The following is a 16,446-nucleotide window of genomic DNA, read 5'->3' as shown; positions in this document are numbered from 1 at the left end:
CAAAAGGAAGTAATTCCATTCTTGTTCCTAGTGAAGTTTCTTGTTCTGTCTCTAGTTCAAATACACAAGACTCTAATGTACTCCAATGGCATGTTAGATTGGGGCATTTGCCATTTTCAGTAATGAAAAATCTTCAGTTTTAATTTTCCTTCCAATTTTAATTGTGTGTGTGATATTTGTCCACAAGCCAGACAAACTAGATTGCCTTTTCCTCTAAGTCAAATCAGAACTCTTGAAATTTTTGATCTTATTCACATTGATGTATGGGGACCTTTCAAAAGTACCACTTACAATGGGTACAGATATTTTTTGACTGTGGTTGATGATTTCAGCAGGGGGACTTGGACTTTTCTTTTAAGTTCTAAGAGTAATGCTTTAACTATGTTATCGTCTTTCTTAACTATGGTGGAGAGACAATTTGCAAGGAAGGTTAAGAGAATAAGATCTGATAATGCATGGAACTGGGAAAGGGATCTTTTCAGTATGATTTCTTTCAATCACAAGGGATTTTACATGAGACTTCATGTGTGGCAACACCCCAACAGAATGAGGTTGTTGAAAGAAAGCATAGACACCTTTTGGAAGTGGCAAGAAGCTTGTATTTTAACTCAAAACTTCCTATTCAATACTGGGGAGAGTGTGCTTTAACTGCCACATATCTAATCAACAGGTTCCCTTCTAGAGTTCTAAAAGGAAAAACTCCTTATGAGATTTTGTTTAAAAGGAGTCCAGATTATGAACACCTCAAGTCATTTGGATGTTTATGCTATGCTTCTACTCTATCACACCACATAAGCAAATTTGATCCTAGGGCACAAGCTTGTATTTTCTTGGGATATGCACAATAGCAGAAAGGATACAAACTCCTGGAGTTGCACTCCAAAAAGGTTTTTACCTCCAGAGATGTTAAATTTCATGAAAGCATTTTTCCCTTTGCTTCTGCACCTGTGAGTTCCACCTCATTTTTCCCTTCTCACCCTTTCTTTCCTCACTTATCTAGCACTAGTGAACCTACTTCTCAGAATCTTTCTTCTCCCATTTCAACCACTTATAATCTGGAACACTCACCTGCCCCTCTACATTCACACCTTTCTGAGAACACCACCCCTGTTTCCCAGATTCTGGTTTTCCAACTCCAACTCCTACTGCCTACCCTGTTTCCCAGCCTACAATACCAATACCACCACCTCCTATAAGGAAGTCTGAGAGAATTTCCCAGAAACCTACCTATCTCAATGATTATGTCTGCAATAGCATAGTTTTCTCTGATCTTACCTCTTCCTGTTTTCACCATGTTTCTCACCCTAATGTATTTTCTTTTGGGGCCCTTTCTCTTAACAATCAGGATATGTTCAAGTCTATATCTACAGTCTTTGAACCTACTAGTTATGCTCAGGCTTCCCAAGACATTGGGTGGAGAAAAGATATGGAAGCTGAAATTTAAGCTCTTCAACTTAATCACACCTGGGATGTAGTCTCTTTACCCCAAGGCAAGAAGGCATTGCCTTGTAAATGGGTCTACAAGGTCAAACACAAGTCAGATGGATCAATTGAAAGGTTGAAAGCCAGGTTGGTTGTGAGAGGGGACATACAAAGGGAAGGTATTGATTATTCTGAAACTTTCAGTCCAGTGGTCAAGATGACCACTATCAGGTGCCTACTGACTGTAGCTGTTAAGAAAGGTTGGGAGGTCTCACAATTAGATGTTAACAATGCATTTTTGCATGGAGATTTACAAGAAGAAGTGTATATGAAGTTTCCAGCTGGTCTCACTCCCTCTCATCCTAATCAGGTGTGCTTATTGAAGAAATCACTCTATGGGCTCAAACAGGCTTCAAGGCAATGGTATGCTCGTTTAGCAGGTGCTTTAAGCTACAAAGGCTATTTTAGTTCCTTAAATGACTATTCCATATTCTACAAACACACAGACACACGCATATCAATCATAGCAGTCTATGTTGATGATATTCTCATCACAGGAAATGATGCCACATAAATACAGCATATTACTAAGTTTTTGGATTCTGAATTCAAAGTCAAGAACTTGGGGCACATTCACTATTTTTTGGGGATGGAAATACTCAGAGAACAACAAGGATACATAGTCAGCCAAAGAAAATTTACCTTGGAACTCTTGGCTGAATTTGATTGTCAAGGGCCTACTGTCTCTTCTCCTCTTGATTCATACTCCAAGTTGCACGCTGAATTAGAACCACCCATGGAGGATCCCATTCTTTATCGCTGTTTGGTAGGGAAACTCAACTATCTCACCAACACTCGGCCAGATGTTTGTTTTGCTGTCCTTTGCCTCAGTCAATTTATGCAAAGACCCTCGCTTTCCCTTTTTTTTGCAAGTCTCAGGGTACTCCGCTATCTTCGATCCAACCCAGGTCAAGGTATCCTTCTTTCCTCTGCTCCTTCTTTTGATCTCATCGCATTTTGCGACGCTGACTGGGCTGCTTGTAAAGATTCTCGTCGCTCCGTCAGTGGCTTCTTCATTACCCTTGGTGGTGCACCCATTTCATGGAAATCGAAGAAACAGATTTCCATCTCTTTATCATCCGCTGAGTCTGAGTATAGATCCATGAGACGTGTGACCGCTGAAATCACTTGGCTTGTTCTTCTTCTTGCTGATTTGTCTGCTTCCCCAACTTTGCCGGTGCCTTTACATTCTGACAGTCAGGCGGCGATTCATATTGCCCGCAATCCCGTTTTCCACGAACGCACTAAACATGTGGAGTTGGATTGTCATTTTGTTAGACAACAATTTCTTGCTGGTTTAATATCCCTCTCCTTCGTTCCTTCAAAGTCCCAAATCGCCGATCTCTTCACTAAACCCTTATCTGGGGTTTCTCATACCAATATCATGAACAAGCTGGGGGTTTCGTCTCTACCCTCCATCTTGAGGGGGGATGATGAAGAAGAGAAGAAAACCATGAAGATTTCTTCGCCAATTTTACACAGAAAAGAGAAGGAAGAAGGAGATAAGATATCTCAGACAAACACATAAGTCTTCGGACTTTTCTATGTTATGTTTGTCTATATCTCTATATCTCTTTAATCAAATTAGAGATGAGGCTACACGTGAAATAATCATGATGGTCATGATCCTTTAATATCAACCATCTGATCAAGTATTTAACACCTGTACATATGGAAGATTCAAGAAAGAATTCTCACGTGCCTATCACATGAGAACATAGGAGAGAATATTTTACAGTTTTTCTATTACATTCTAGACAAATAGGAGTAGGACAAGTGTATAGCAATATTCTTTATTTGTTATTTTTCAGTAGGATAAGTTTGTATATATACCTTATACTGTGAATACAAAAGATACAGAGACAATTCTCACATTTCCTACTATTTCTTTCAGAAAGATAGCAAATATCTTGTGAAATAGTCAAGGCACAGACAAACTGACTCGAATATTTAAAACTAAAACTTATTTCTTTTAGTGCATAATTAGGTGCACGTAAGTTTTTCTCGGTTACTAGGGACATAAGTTTCTCACTTTTTTTCTAGTAGAAGTGTTTGATATTTATGCTAAAATAGAATTTAGTACTAGCTGCAAAACAATGAGGACGAAGTTTAATAAAAGTTTAGATACTGTCAATATTATATTCTTTCATCACAATCGTATTTCTTGATTTAAGCAGAATAATGTACATTTAAAGTTAAGGAACATGATCGGATGTATAAAATATTTTGGCCTTAATTAAAATTTTTAAATTTGATCCTTAAAAAAAAATCGCTCATAAAGCTTAGGTGAATGTAAATTAGTCGGGCTTCTAGATACCATCTTTTAAGACATTTCTCTTAAATATCAGGGGCAAATTGATATATTCTAAATCTTCAAGGGTCAATTCCCATTTAACGCTATAACTTTGCCACTCAAATACCCGACATTGGGCTTCAAGAACCCAACTGCCAAAGATCATCTTTTTGACAAACAAGAATCACCGACGATATACACCATGGTTTGTGCTTATTACTTTCCTTTAATTCCCTTTTAATTTTTTAAGTTTTTGTGATACCCAATTTGCATTCTTGGATTCTCTTATCCATGGTGATGTGTGTGTGTGTGTGTGTTTCAGTATAGGTATATGTCATAATTCCATCTCCATTCCGCTTCTTATATATCTAGTTGATTTAGTCTACTGCTTTTCCTCTCTATAATTCTGGAATTGCTCACCCCGGGGGTGTGGGGGGAATTAATTGTTATTAACTGTTTAAGTTCTATCCACTAATAATATAAGAAATATTTACATAGTTAGGTCACTTATTAGGTAATTACATGTAAATCCCTTAATAAACTTTAATAATAGTAACTAAACTGCTGTCACAAATTAAAATTCATTGATAATGTAAAAGAATTTTTACACTGTTAGTGCATATAATTTAAATCCGAGCCGTATGAATAATGACATTGGAATAGATCAGAGTGTATACAAAAGATAGCAGACACCAAGTTTTTCGGGACTGTGCGGTAGTTGATTGATCGGATTATGTGGAGAAATTGTTCATATGATTGTAGTTTGAGCCTTACAATTTTACATTATATTGCCATGAGGTTTAAAGATATTGGGTTTCACTTGTAAGAAATCTTCTTCTACATATATTTTAACTGAGAAAAACTGCCCTAAATTGCACTGTGTTATTATGTATTGGTGGGTTACTTTCCGCTCAAAACACTCGTTAACTTGGTGCTATTAGGTAACTATTTTGCTCCAATGCCATTTGGTTTTCCAATAGGTGGTTACTGTGGAATAAGATGACATTGACATGTTCTTCTGAATGGTGTTTGATCAAAGAGTTTGTGTGAATTGTAACCTCTGTTTGGTTTTATTTTGACAACTGGTGCATTTTTCTTATGAGCTTTGCTCCTGGACATTTTTTTGGGGTTGACGGAGTGACTTTAGCCGAGAAGTGTTAGTAGAATTTACGCATAAATATTTTATGATTAGATGAATTTTTGAGCTCAGAGTTAAACACTGATTGGACCCTACCAGTTAGGTAGTGTTAACCGAGGTCGACTGGATCTTCCATTGCTTATTTTTCTGTATTAAAGAAAGATCGGAGAACTTCATTTCCTTCTGTAGACAAATATAAGTTTTTATTACAAGATTAGTAGAGGTACTTATTTCTTGTTTATGATCACTATGTAAATCTTGCCGAGCAACTATGAAAGACATGCGCACGATGGTTCATATAATAAATACGGCATTGAGCTATTATTGGCCAATCTTCACAAAGCCGAACTCTATTGGTAGGTACGCAGGAAGGACAAATAAAAAGTTGACTGTTTATTTGTATTATCTGACTCAAAAGTGATGGAAATATGCAAATCAACATGGATATAAACCTTGAAAAGAAAAACCAATGAACTAAATGGCTCTAGATAATAGCATAAACCTAAATATCATTGGAAACACTACTGAGTGCTATAATATATGCGCTTATGTATGTCTATATGAACTTATAGAAGCATAGGTAAGTGATGAGAAAAGAGAATGTGATGCTGATGGATTATTTGATATAATAAATCAATTTGGTTCATGAATTTCTTTCTGTCTATGCAGGCAATGTATATCCGAGTCAAGCGTAATAGGACCACCTACTTTCTTCAATGTGACCCAACCGAGACAATTCTACAAATAAAGGAGAAATTGTATAACCTCGTAGATCAACCTGTTAATGATCAGCGATTAATCCTGATGCCTGCTGGAGACGTGTTGGAAGACTCGAAGTCCCTAGCTGATCAGAAGGTAAATTGTCCATCTTTATCATCATCCTTTTTCAACATATCGTACGATATATCGGTAAAACTAGAAAATATTATATCATCTGGAGTAGTACTTTGGATAATCAGCAGATTTTCAGTCTATCTTTATTGATTGTAGACATACAGATACATATTCTGTCCAACTTTCCCTTTTAGGTTGTTCCAAAACTGGTGTCCACATTCTTGAAAAGAATATTTTTCCTTTAGAGTTTAGATTTCTACAATACTCTTTTTACTATCACATTACAGAAAACGTTATATGGGAGCTCTTTTAAGGGATATCTTTGAGGCCTAGCCTCAACCTGCATCTATATTAGGTTAAGAAAAATTCTTACTTTTATACCTATGCTGAATCAAAATATGACATCTAAAATGTGATGGAGAGAGTCATCTGAGTATATACTGATAACACGAAAGAAGTTCATGAAATATTTTTCTTAAGCAAATAATTCCATACTTCTTTATTTAATCTAAGCTTATGCATTCTTTGTTATTTCTTTAATGATTTTGAACACTTTTCAGGTTGAAAATGACGCTGTGGTGGCGCTTACTCTGAGAAAAGGTTCTCTTCCCATTGCATTTTTCTTTTCCCAGTTTTAGGAGAAATTTCTATGGTTTATTAGCTGATAATTTTGTTTTCCCAGTTTTGGGTTCTTTCTTTCCAGAGGAGAGCATCTGATGCATATAACAATGGTTTTCCTTCACTAAAGTGCTCCTCTTTCTTGTCCTTTGTCGCCTCTTAAACAACACGTGCAGCTTCCTGTTTGTTCTGCTTATTCATTTTTCATGTTGTCTCACTTTAGTTTTGAGGGGGGGGGGATGTTGACTCACACTCTCACTTCTCTATATTACAAAATAGTAATACCAATAACTTTTTTTTTACAGAATAGTTGCATTAGGCATTTTGATGAAGTACTCATTGACTAGAGAAGTATAAACCTCTATAGTTTGCATTAGGACTTGATCCTATATTGGTACTCGAATTAGTTGAACTTCTATCTTGAATGCTATTGAAATTTATTGGCAATGCAAGTACTACTCGTGCAGTCTCGCATATCCAAAATTACAAGACATTTTAAAAGGAAAACCAGTTGTGCTTTTGATTCCTATGGTGTTTTTGAGGTGGAATTTGTTCAGCTTTTTGGTTGTGATCTCCATGTCCTCCCAGAGCATTTTAATTTGTAAACATTTGCGTTTGATTTTATATTACATGTTTTAACTTTTGGCTTTACGATGTACATTTTGGTCGAAATTTTCTCATTATAACATTGCATATTTCCTGCTGTTAGATGACAATGAATTTGAGGATGTAAATATTGTGAGAGCGACTGACTTTTACCAGTCCCGCGATTCAGAAGGTGGTGCAAATTGGTGACACATTCTGGGAACATCTAATCCTCAACAAAGATGTGTATACTTTTTACACTCTGATCAGGGCAATTCATTTACCAGCTTCTGGTTTGATGAAATACTGAGATACTGTCGACTGTCGAGTTCCATTTAGCACGAGATTTTGTGATATTGTCCTTCTGTTTAAAAGTGGCATGATGGATAAGAATTTCCAATCAAGAACTTCATTTTTTTTCTTTTAGTAGGATTAAACATTTTCATGGATGGATGAAAATTGCTGGCCAATGTGTACCTTTATCTTCTTGGTTGCATGAACAAACACCCCCCCCCCCCCCCCCCCCCCNCAAGTCGTACATTGTTCTTCGACAGATGCAAGTAATGCTATTCTGAATGATGATCTTTTGCCTTAGAACTCAAGGGAGCGGTTAGAAACTTCTAAAATGGATATTTTACATTGACGCCACAACTCTAGTCTTCTGAGAATTTTGACCATGAAACATGTTGATTATAAGAATAACAAAGTGAACACTCGCGTGCTAGGAACTTTTTCAAGGGTATTCAAATTTGAAAGAAGTGAATTTTTTTTTTCGACAAAGGGTGTTCAACATGTGTTATATACCTTTAAAACGTAATATGCACACACATATATATCTGTGTGTGTGTGTATCAGTTGACTGCGCTTGTGGTCATTTAGATGCTACGGAGTGCAAAAATTTCGAATTTTTTGAACTCTAGATTGAATGCCTTAATTGCATATTAAAGTTAATAGTTCTACATTAACCATTCTTCTTTCTGTAACCCCCTTTTTTACCACCCCGGAAAAGATATATGTTGTGGTGATGGGAGTTAAAGAATTAAAGGATTTTTCTAGTTAAAGTAATAAATTTGAGTAGGGATTACTTTATTTACAGAGTTGTCACTTGAAATGAATTGTTGGTGTTCCAAGTCACCTTTTTTTGAAATCGCTAGTCAAAGGAATTCTTGACCGGAAGAAGGTGTGAGGCACTCCTTGAATTTCGTGGTTCTAGCACGGTCGATTTTATTGACTAAAATTTGGCTTATATGTACCTTAAATTATTATTGTCTATCGCCGCTTAATAATTATCGAATTTTATTAATCATGTTGACCTAGGAATGTGTGAGCACACAAGACCTTTGTTTGCTTAGATGTATTAAACCAAGGAAAATCAAGGAGTGAGATTGCTCACATAACCATTTTTATTAATTCATATCATGTAGAAACACATGGTTAATATTTCAAATGCGCTTAATATTTGCCTAGCGTTAAATTAAGCAAGTATTTTTTATGAAAGAAAAAATGGGTTTAGGGTTTCTTCTTCTTAGTTGCAAAATCAGAAGTTGAGTAGAAAGATAGAAGAACTTTCAGATTCAAAATCTGAAGTTGCTTTGAAAAGCTTGAACTACTTAAGATTTGAATTTCTGAAGTTTCAGTTGATAGATAGGAGAACTTCAGATTTGATTTCTGAAGTTGCATTGAAGTGATTGAACTATTTCAGATCTGAGAGGGTACACTATGCAAAGTTTTGTGCAATGCGGGTATAAATTTAATGGTGGTCCCAAAAATGATTATATATGTAATTGCCTCGTTATACTTGTCATGTAAGGAGAAATTTGCTCCTCTAATATACAAAAAGTCAAGAATTTGCAACAGAAGACAATGTCACAAATTAAAGAATGGCGCCAACCAAAAGACAACTCCTAGAGCTCATTCTGCATACTAATAAGGTTGCGTACATCCTACCTTACCCTCTCCAGACCTCACTTGTGAAATTTTACTGGGATGTTATTGTTGTTGTTGTTATCATGCCAGAAAAAACCCAAAATAGTCCATTATCTTTGGACTTAGTCTCAGAGTGATCCTACTTTTTCCTCATGGAGCACTCATAGTTCACATTTTTGATAAAGCGGTGCACTTCCAGTTCTAAACCAAACGTCTATGAGAATTTTAATGGATAAAATCTCTCGTTTACTGATAGGTCTCGCAAATTTGAAAATAAGGGTTCTAAAAAGTTTGGAAAAAAAATGGGGGACATACCCTATCAATTTTGACGTAAGATAAAGAGAAGATTTAGTTTGTTCCGAAAGAAAATCCACATGAGGCGCGTCTGGGTGATTTTTAAAAATAGCCAGATTTACAACTGGTCGTTCAAAAATAGCCCAATTTCAAAAGTAATCGAAATTTACCCACTTTTTATGTAAAGATAAATCTGAGCGAAAACACTGTTCAAAACCCGGAAAATACTCCAGTATATTATGCTGGAGTTCCAGCATAAGTATACTTGAACTCCAGCATATTATACTGGAGTTCCAGGATGGTATGCTGGAACTCCAGCATAATATGATGGAGTTCCGGCATAAATACACTAGAACTCCAGCATAATATACTGGAGTTCCAGCAAGTATAATGGTCCAGTATAATATACCGGAGTTTGGAGCACCAGTGCTCCAGTCTCCAGTATATTATACTGGAGACAGCAAAGTATACCGGTCCAGCATAATATGCTGGAGTTCATACACAAGTGCACCGAACTCCAGTATATTATGCTGGACCGGTCTCTATTGCAGCAAAACGGTGGCTATTTTTCATTGACTTGGTAAACGCTGGCTATTTTTGATTGACCAGTCCGAAAACTAGCTATACCATGAAATTTTGGCCGCATGACCATCTATGTTAAAAATCACATATGTTTAGGAAAGGACCATTAGTGCACTACTGGGAGAAATTCAAAAATAGCCAGATTTAAAAGTGGTCATTCAAAAATAGCCACAGTTTCAAAAGTAATCGAAATTTAGTCACTTTTCATGTAAAGATAAATCTGAACGAAAATACTGTTCAAAATCCGGAAAATACTCCAGTATAATATACTGGAACTCCAGTATAACACACCGCTCCAGCATAATATACTGAAAATTGGAGTAACGGTGCTCCAATCTCCAGTATATTATACTGGAACTTTCCGCGTGTTGGAGTTCTAGCATAATATGCTGGAAGTTCATACACAGGTGTACCGATCTCCAGTATATTATGCTGGAACTTTCCGTGTTGCAGCAAAATAGTGGCTATTTCTCAATGACTTTGTAAACACTAGCTATTTTTGAATGATCAGTCCGAAAACTGGCTAGTACGTGCTATTTTTACTGCACTACTTGGTCAAAGAATGTGGACTATTAGCACTTCGCATAAAAGAAATAGGATTATTTTGAGCCTACGTCCAAAGATAGTGGACTGTGTTGGGATTTTTCTCCTTACCATGCAGTCAAATGGAAAGAGGATAAATTTACTGAAAGCTACAACAGACCTTCCAAGACAGGGTGGAATCTCATGGGGGGATTTGGTCCAACCTTTAGAGATAGTTCATGAAGCTCCTTGTTTATACATCCAAGCTCCTCATCCAACTGCCTAAATGTAGCTAAAGTCTCCCCCATTCTAAGTGTGACTGCTTGTCGCCGTTGCAGTAAATTTCCCATACTAAATGCTCCATCGATATGTGCTAAACGCTTTTCAAGCCATCCTAATTCAATGCCGCTTGACTTTAAGTCCCAGAGATGTTGCCCAGCAACATTGAACTGATCCTTGGACAAGTTCATTACTGTAAGATTATCAAGAGAGTAGACTAGTTCTGCCAGTATTTCCAAATGCAGTGACTGAAATATGCTACTTGCAACCTTGAAGTTCACGAGTGAATTAGGGTACCGCGAGACAACCCTATTGAGTATTGGTAAACATCGTCGTGCTACTTGATATCTTCCCCAAGGAACTTGCTCGTCACCACGACCAGGTCCTTTATAGGGAATTCGACTTGGGGTAGAAGATATAGACATCACTTGGGAGGATGTTGGTTGCTCTAATATGGAAGAAGTCTGTCTCGAGTGATCTTCTGAACAAGTCTGCATACCGGGAGGATTAGTCTCTTCTTGCTCTTCAAGCCATTCATCAAAATCTACAAGGAGAAAATTTAGCTTCTTAAAATGAAAATGGACAGACCAAAAACTTGCAATTCTAGTTTGGAGTATACGTTCATTTTGGTATACTCATTTTATGATATAAATATTACCTTGTATAGTGGACCGGAGATCACTATCCCAATCCAAAGTTATCGTATCAAGACTAGTGTTTACAAAGTCTGGAAAATCAGTTTCTTTGAATAACTCATCAAAGTTCTCATCTTGAGCTTGGATGGCCACAGTTTCATTCGGAATAAATCCCTCATTATTCTCCCTTGCAACTGCTGTATGCGGTTGCAGTACATTGTCTTCTATATGATGGATATTGTTAAGCGATTCAACTGACTGTTGTCCGATCTCCAAAGCCATCATAGTAGGTCGAGCAGAATTGGATATTGCTTCTGATTCTTGCATGTATTGATCCTCCTCGAGCAAAAGATTTGTCGTGTGTTGACCCTGAGGAAATGACATCTGGTCCATACCACTTGTTCTGCATATCGAAAAAACAAATCAATGTACAGAATATTTTTCTGCGAAAGATTTGTATCAAATTAGGAGCTCAATGTTCCACAACCTTTTCACATGAGAATCCAAACTGCTCTGTTGCGTTCTAGATATTGTGCCAACTCCAGGCCCATGGTTTCCACCTTCAAAATAGTTGCTCAAGCTCATAATAAATTGACTTGATCTGTAACGTTCAACCAAAAGCATATCTATGTAAATATGATTGCAAAGTTCTCATTGCAAACTTCATTTTAGTTCACAAATTTTACCTATTGTGGCATGGCTTGTAGTAGACAGAAAAGAGACTTCGGGTTGCAAAGGCATGGGAAGCAACTGCAAGAACCCCTTCCATGCTTTGCCTTGAAAATGTTGATGATCCGATGGAGTTGCATTGATAAGATAAACGCCTAATCCCGACATGTAGTTTGCCGGTTTCATCCCTTGATGAAATTAAGAGGGAAAGAAACCAAATTAGGCAGGAAACAATAAAGATGCTACAGTACAAGATATATAATTGCAGGACACGCGGCACAACAGTAACACCCATAGGGAAAGTACCTTAAGAACACAACTAAATCCCCGGCAAGCAATTTCTTACTAGTAACAAATGCACCCCAGCCATTTGTGAGCAAATGCCTCCGAGGTTGGCCTACTCAGTGTAATTCATGCAGAAATTAACTTGGACAGTGAGAACAAAATAGCAAGATATAACTCATTCACTTAAAGTGATTTAGTTTAGGCAAAGGTGCATAGCAGAATTAAATACAACAATGATTTCCTTTTAACGTTCACATTGTTTGATAATGAACATTAGTAAACGCTACGTCCTACTACAGCAGCTATATTCCTAGGTTCAATTCTTCGTCATGATGCTTCTGCATAGTAGAATAACACAAAAAGAATTCAGTCTCACAATATTCAAATCTGACTAACATAAGAGAGGAGGAAATTGCCTTGGAATACATGCTTAAAGCGCCATTCATTGCCTTGAAGATCGTTGACTATCAATTCTTGGATTGGTTTTTCTTGCGCCATGTCCTGATCATGAACGAGAAAAGTCCCCGAAAATGAAAATTAGTCAACCATATAACTTACTATTCATGTAAGAAATATATAAAGAATACACAAGAAAAATTACTGAAACAGGTATAAGAAGTTAGTGCATTACCAGGGGAGGGAAGCATTTGTTAGCATCTTTCCGGTGCACAGACAATCCCCAGTTACTTTTTATGTCAGAGGTAGTTAAAGCCTTGCAAAATGACTGATACTGGGGCCTTGGAGGTTCAAGCGGACAAAACTCTGGAGTTGATGGCTCATTTTGCTGCAAAATAGTTATTTTCGTGCTGAAAATATATATGTGATACCAGAAAAACTTCAAATAGCAAGTAAATTAAGTTGTTACTTCTTGATTTGGCAACAATACAGTTTCAGCATAGACCTCTTCTGTTTCATGTTCGACCTGCATATAGAAACAATTACTGTAAACAAATGGCTCCACAGATCTTCCTTTTAAGCAAAGATCGTTCCTAATAATGTCTATAGTGATACAACAGAAAAAACATTTGAACTAGTTTCTTTGTGCATTGGTTAGTCGTTGCAAGAATACAACTTTTCATGCTATGTGCAACTATCCCCTGTAAGAATATGAAAAATAAGTTAAATATCTAGAGTTAGGCTTCATTTCCCTAATTCTGCTCCTATTCTTGAGGACAAAATGCGTGAAATGGCACCTAGAAATATGAAAAATGTATCTCAGTATGATTAGACTCAATAAGCTAAGTACAAAAAGAGCCAAGAAATTTTAATTTCACGAAAATAAAGAAGGAATTACAGTATTTAGTTTCCTTCACTATGTTTTGTTCTCAACTACTTGGAAAACTATACTGCTATGCTACATGCTAAAACAGAGAAGAGAACAAGAAATAAAAGGAAGTATCTCGCACTTGAAAATGGAAGATAATTACTTATTAAAATTATGGACCATAAGCCTCAGATAATTTTGGTACCTCAATTTTACTAGTCTATGCGATTTGCAAAACCCAAAAGCAAATAAGGAGCTTGAGAGGTAAAATACTCAAACTATTCTGGCTCATTTGCATTAATCTACTTCCTCGACATTAAATTAAAGTCTTAGGCTCTATTGGTGATCATGGTCGGATCCTGCAGGTTGACCTCAAAATTGAAATGATCGCGTAAGATCTCTACATGTAGGAGCTATTTCCATGATGAATCGAATACACAAATTATCATAGAGATAGTGAATATGGTTCACTTACCCGGATCTCATATCATAAGGACCTGTGCAAGACTGCAGTAGACACTCAAATAGCATGGCCTATGAATACAGAAAAAAAAAAACCATAGAGCTAGTCCACGAGGCTGGCTTCCCAACATTGTGATTATTCTAACCATTCTCCGATATAGTCATTTTCCTTAAATAGTTTTCCCAACTCAACAACTTTTTTGTCCCACCGGACCTTGCTGTATTTGTGAATATACAAATTCCATATATCAAATTTAGTAAGACTTCTCAAAGAGAATAAAATGAGACTTATATAAAAGAGATTGGCGATCCTAATTAATCCTAAAAGTAACAAGCAAGTTCATAAGATCCATGCCCACCCCCTAATGAAAAGCAAAGTTCATAGGGTCCATTCGCAACCCCCAAGAAGAACAACAACAATAACAGACCCAGTATAGTCCCACAAGTGGGGTATGGGGAGGGTAGAGTGTACGCAGACCTTACCCCTGCCTTTATAAGGCAGAGATGCTGTTTCCGGTAGACCCACGGTTCAGCGAGGAAAAAGGGAAGGGGAAACATCAAGCAAATCAATCTGACAACCAAAGCGAAAATATAAAACTAACACTAAGTAATGCAAACAGAAATCGGAACAAGGCAGCAATAAGGAATAACAACAATCTAGGGATATAAAGAAGCTAAGAGATGTATCAAAACAAGGACAACACCCGCTACCTAACCCTCTACCTTTATTCTCAACCTCCACACCTTCCTAACTATGGTCATGTCCTCAGTCAGCTGGAGTAACGCCATATCACGCCTAATTACCTCACCCAATACTTCTTCGGCCTGCCTCTACCTCTCCGTTGGCCCTCCAACGCCAGCCTCTCACACCTCCTCACCGGAGCATCGGTGCCTCTCCTCTTAACATGCCCGAACCATCTAAGTCTCGCCTCCCGCATCTTATCCTCCCGAACCCCCAAGAAGAAGCACCTCAAAATATTTATGGACTAGAAGCTAAAGCATTTGAAAAAGGAAAAGAAAATGGTGGATGATAGAGTAATGTCAAGCATACCAGAAGACGAATATGAAGAACCCGACATAGTATCTTTCGGGGAAGATGGGACAGTTGTAGTCCTTGAATCCATTCCAGATTGGATGACTGCTCCAACTGACCGGAAAAGTAGGAATTCGTTAGGGGGAAAAAGTGCGTATAAATTTGAAACAAGTTTTCTAGCAACCACACCATTAAATCAGTTTTGCCTCAATCCAAACCAGTTGGATCCACAATATGAATCTACATCTATTAGCCCTAGTGATCCATTTCATTCTAATACTTACTTCGTTTCATTTTATATGTCCGCGTATGACTGGACACGGAGTTCAAAAAAGAATGAAAGACTTTTCTTACATACCGAAAGTACCTAATAATTTGATGGTCTTAAACCTACAATTACATTTCTATGTCTATAAGAGCATATCAGATTATAGAAGTTTATAGTAAATACTTCCAACTACATAAATGTGTCATTCATTTTGGAACAGACTAAAAAGAAACAACGTCACATTAAATGTAACTGAGATTACTAATAAATAAGTTACTATCATTTAACACTACCAAAAAAAAAAAGAAAGAAAAAAAAAACCTGATCCATGTGAAGTCTGGGGAAGTAGTGGACTCTCTCCCCAAGCTTGGGAACATCCAACAATGAACCAGAACATGCCCTCCATATTTCCCTACACAGAGCATTATCACCTGGAAAAACAAAATCACCCACCCACCTCACTAGAAAAATGAAAATAAGAAAATAATCAAATAAATCAAGAATTTGTAAGGAAAATTCAATGACCTTCAAAATGTTTTAGCTGTGAATTAGACGCCAGTAAATCGACCATAACTGAAGCAATGCAACAATTTGCTAGTTCTCAATTTAACTAAGCATACCCATCTATTTCTTGATAGCAAAAAAAAAAAAAAAAAAAAAAAGATAAGAAAGACAATCTCTTTAGGCTAGAATTAATCTGAACAAAATGCAATCTTTTTGTCTAAAGGTTTACTAGAACAAAATGCTTTTGTTAGTTACATTACAGTAAAGAGAAAAGAAAGTGAAAAGCCAAAACAAGATTTATATGCTGACGTTTCTTTGTACCTTCTTCTTTATTTTTTCAATTATTTTTGTACCTTCTTATCATTTTCATCTTCTGTTTCCTCTATGTTTATTTTTTCTCCATTAACGCGGCTTCGTCACATTTGTGTCATCTGATACAAGTCAACTAACACGTAACTGTGTGGGGGATATAGTGTGTAAAAAGAAGTACACGCGCGCACACAGGGGCAAAGAAGATCAAACTTGAATACTCCCTCTATTTCATATAGTAGTACATATTATGGTGTTTGATTGGAGCTAGAAAATAATTTTTTATTACACCTATGAGAATAACCTTAGAACTGTGATTTAAAATAACATGACATGTGTCACGATCCCTTTTCTTACTATAAACCGTGATGACGCCCAACATCCTCTAGGCAACGGTAAATTATCCATGTAATTGTTCATTTTAATATTTTTAAAGTCAGAGATTTTATTTAATAAGAAAACGA

General features: G+C 36.8%; 3 protein-coding genes across 5 annotated transcripts; 2 read left to right on the top strand and 1 right to left on the bottom strand.

Moving 5' to 3' along the window:
• Positions 1–2,071: 2,071 nt before the first annotated feature.
• Positions 2,072–3,010, top strand: LOC109220992 (uncharacterized mitochondrial protein AtMg00810-like). Its single transcript, XM_019385457.1, has one exon. It carries the CDS (start codon positions 2,072–2,074, stop codon positions 3,008–3,010), a length of 939 nt encoding a protein of 312 aa, XP_019241002.1.
• An 873-nt stretch (positions 3,011–3,883) lies between these two features.
• Positions 3,884–7,435, top strand: LOC109220994. Its single transcript, XM_019385461.1, has 4 exons — positions 3,884–3,980; positions 5,583–5,768; positions 6,308–6,347; positions 7,075–7,435. Exons 1-4 carry the CDS (start codon positions 3,978–3,980, stop codon positions 7,158–7,160), a joined length of 315 nt encoding a protein of 104 aa, XP_019241006.1. The 5' UTR covers positions 3,884–3,977; the 3' UTR covers positions 7,161–7,435.
• A 2,868-nt stretch (positions 7,436–10,303) lies between these two features.
• LOC109220993 lies at positions 10,304–16,145 on the bottom strand. 3 transcript variants are annotated; one of them, XM_019385458.1, is made up of 12 exons: positions 16,027–16,145; positions 15,695–15,799; positions 15,491–15,600; positions 14,920–15,015; positions 13,008–13,064; positions 12,774–12,926; positions 12,559–12,643; positions 12,164–12,254; positions 11,875–12,045; positions 11,676–11,789; positions 11,212–11,591; positions 10,304–11,097 (listed from the first exon to the last, which is right to left on the bottom strand). In XM_019385458.1, exons 2-12 carry the CDS (start codon positions 15,738–15,740, stop codon positions 10,445–10,447), a joined length of 1,956 nt encoding a protein of 651 aa, XP_019241003.1. In that variant the 5' UTR covers positions 15,741–15,799; positions 16,027–16,145; the 3' UTR covers positions 10,304–10,444. The 3 variants fall into 3 exon arrangements, with proteins under 3 accessions (XP_019241003.1, XP_019241005.1, XP_019241004.1); XM_019385460.1 differs by having other exon boundaries at positions 15,695–15,793; XM_019385459.1 differs by lacking the exon at positions 16,027–16,145 and adding an exon at positions 15,995–16,010.
• Between the last annotated feature and the right edge of the window lie 301 nt (positions 16,146–16,446).

The sequence above is a fragment of the Nicotiana attenuata genome, unplaced genomic scaffold (genome assembly GCF_001879085.1).
Source record: "Nicotiana attenuata strain UT unplaced genomic scaffold, NIATTr2, whole genome shotgun sequence".
Taxonomy (NCBI): domain Eukaryota; kingdom Viridiplantae; phylum Streptophyta; class Magnoliopsida; order Solanales; family Solanaceae; genus Nicotiana; species Nicotiana attenuata.
This window is presented reverse-complemented; position numbering and strand designations above follow the sequence as displayed.

Bases quoted from the DNA above. Each gene is read 5' to 3' on its own strand.
- LOC109220994 (XM_019385461.1), top strand. The intron at 5,769-6,307 runs GTAAATTGTCCA...AACACTTTTCAG, and splicing joins AGTCCCTAGCTGATCAGAAG to GTTGAAAATGACGCTGTGGT. The intron at 6,348-7,074 runs GTTCTCTTCCCA...TCCTGCTGTTAG, and splicing joins GGCGCTTACTCTGAGAAAAG to ATGACAATGAATTTGAGGAT.
- LOC109220992 (XM_019385457.1), top strand. From the start codon at position 2,072: ATGGAAATACTCAGAGAACAACAAGGATACATAGTCAGCCAAAGAAAA.
- LOC109220993 (XM_019385458.1), bottom strand. From the start codon at position 15,740: ATGGTCGATTTACTGGCGTCTAATTCACAGCTAAAACATTTTGAAG. The intron at 12,927-13,007 runs GTAACAACTTAA...ACTATTTTGCAG, and splicing joins TATTGTTGCCAAATCAAGAA to CAAAATGAGCCATCAACTCC. The intron at 12,255-12,558 runs GCAATTTCCTCC...TACACTGAGTAG, and splicing joins CTTTAAGCATGTATTCCAAG to GCCAACCTCGGAGGCATTTG.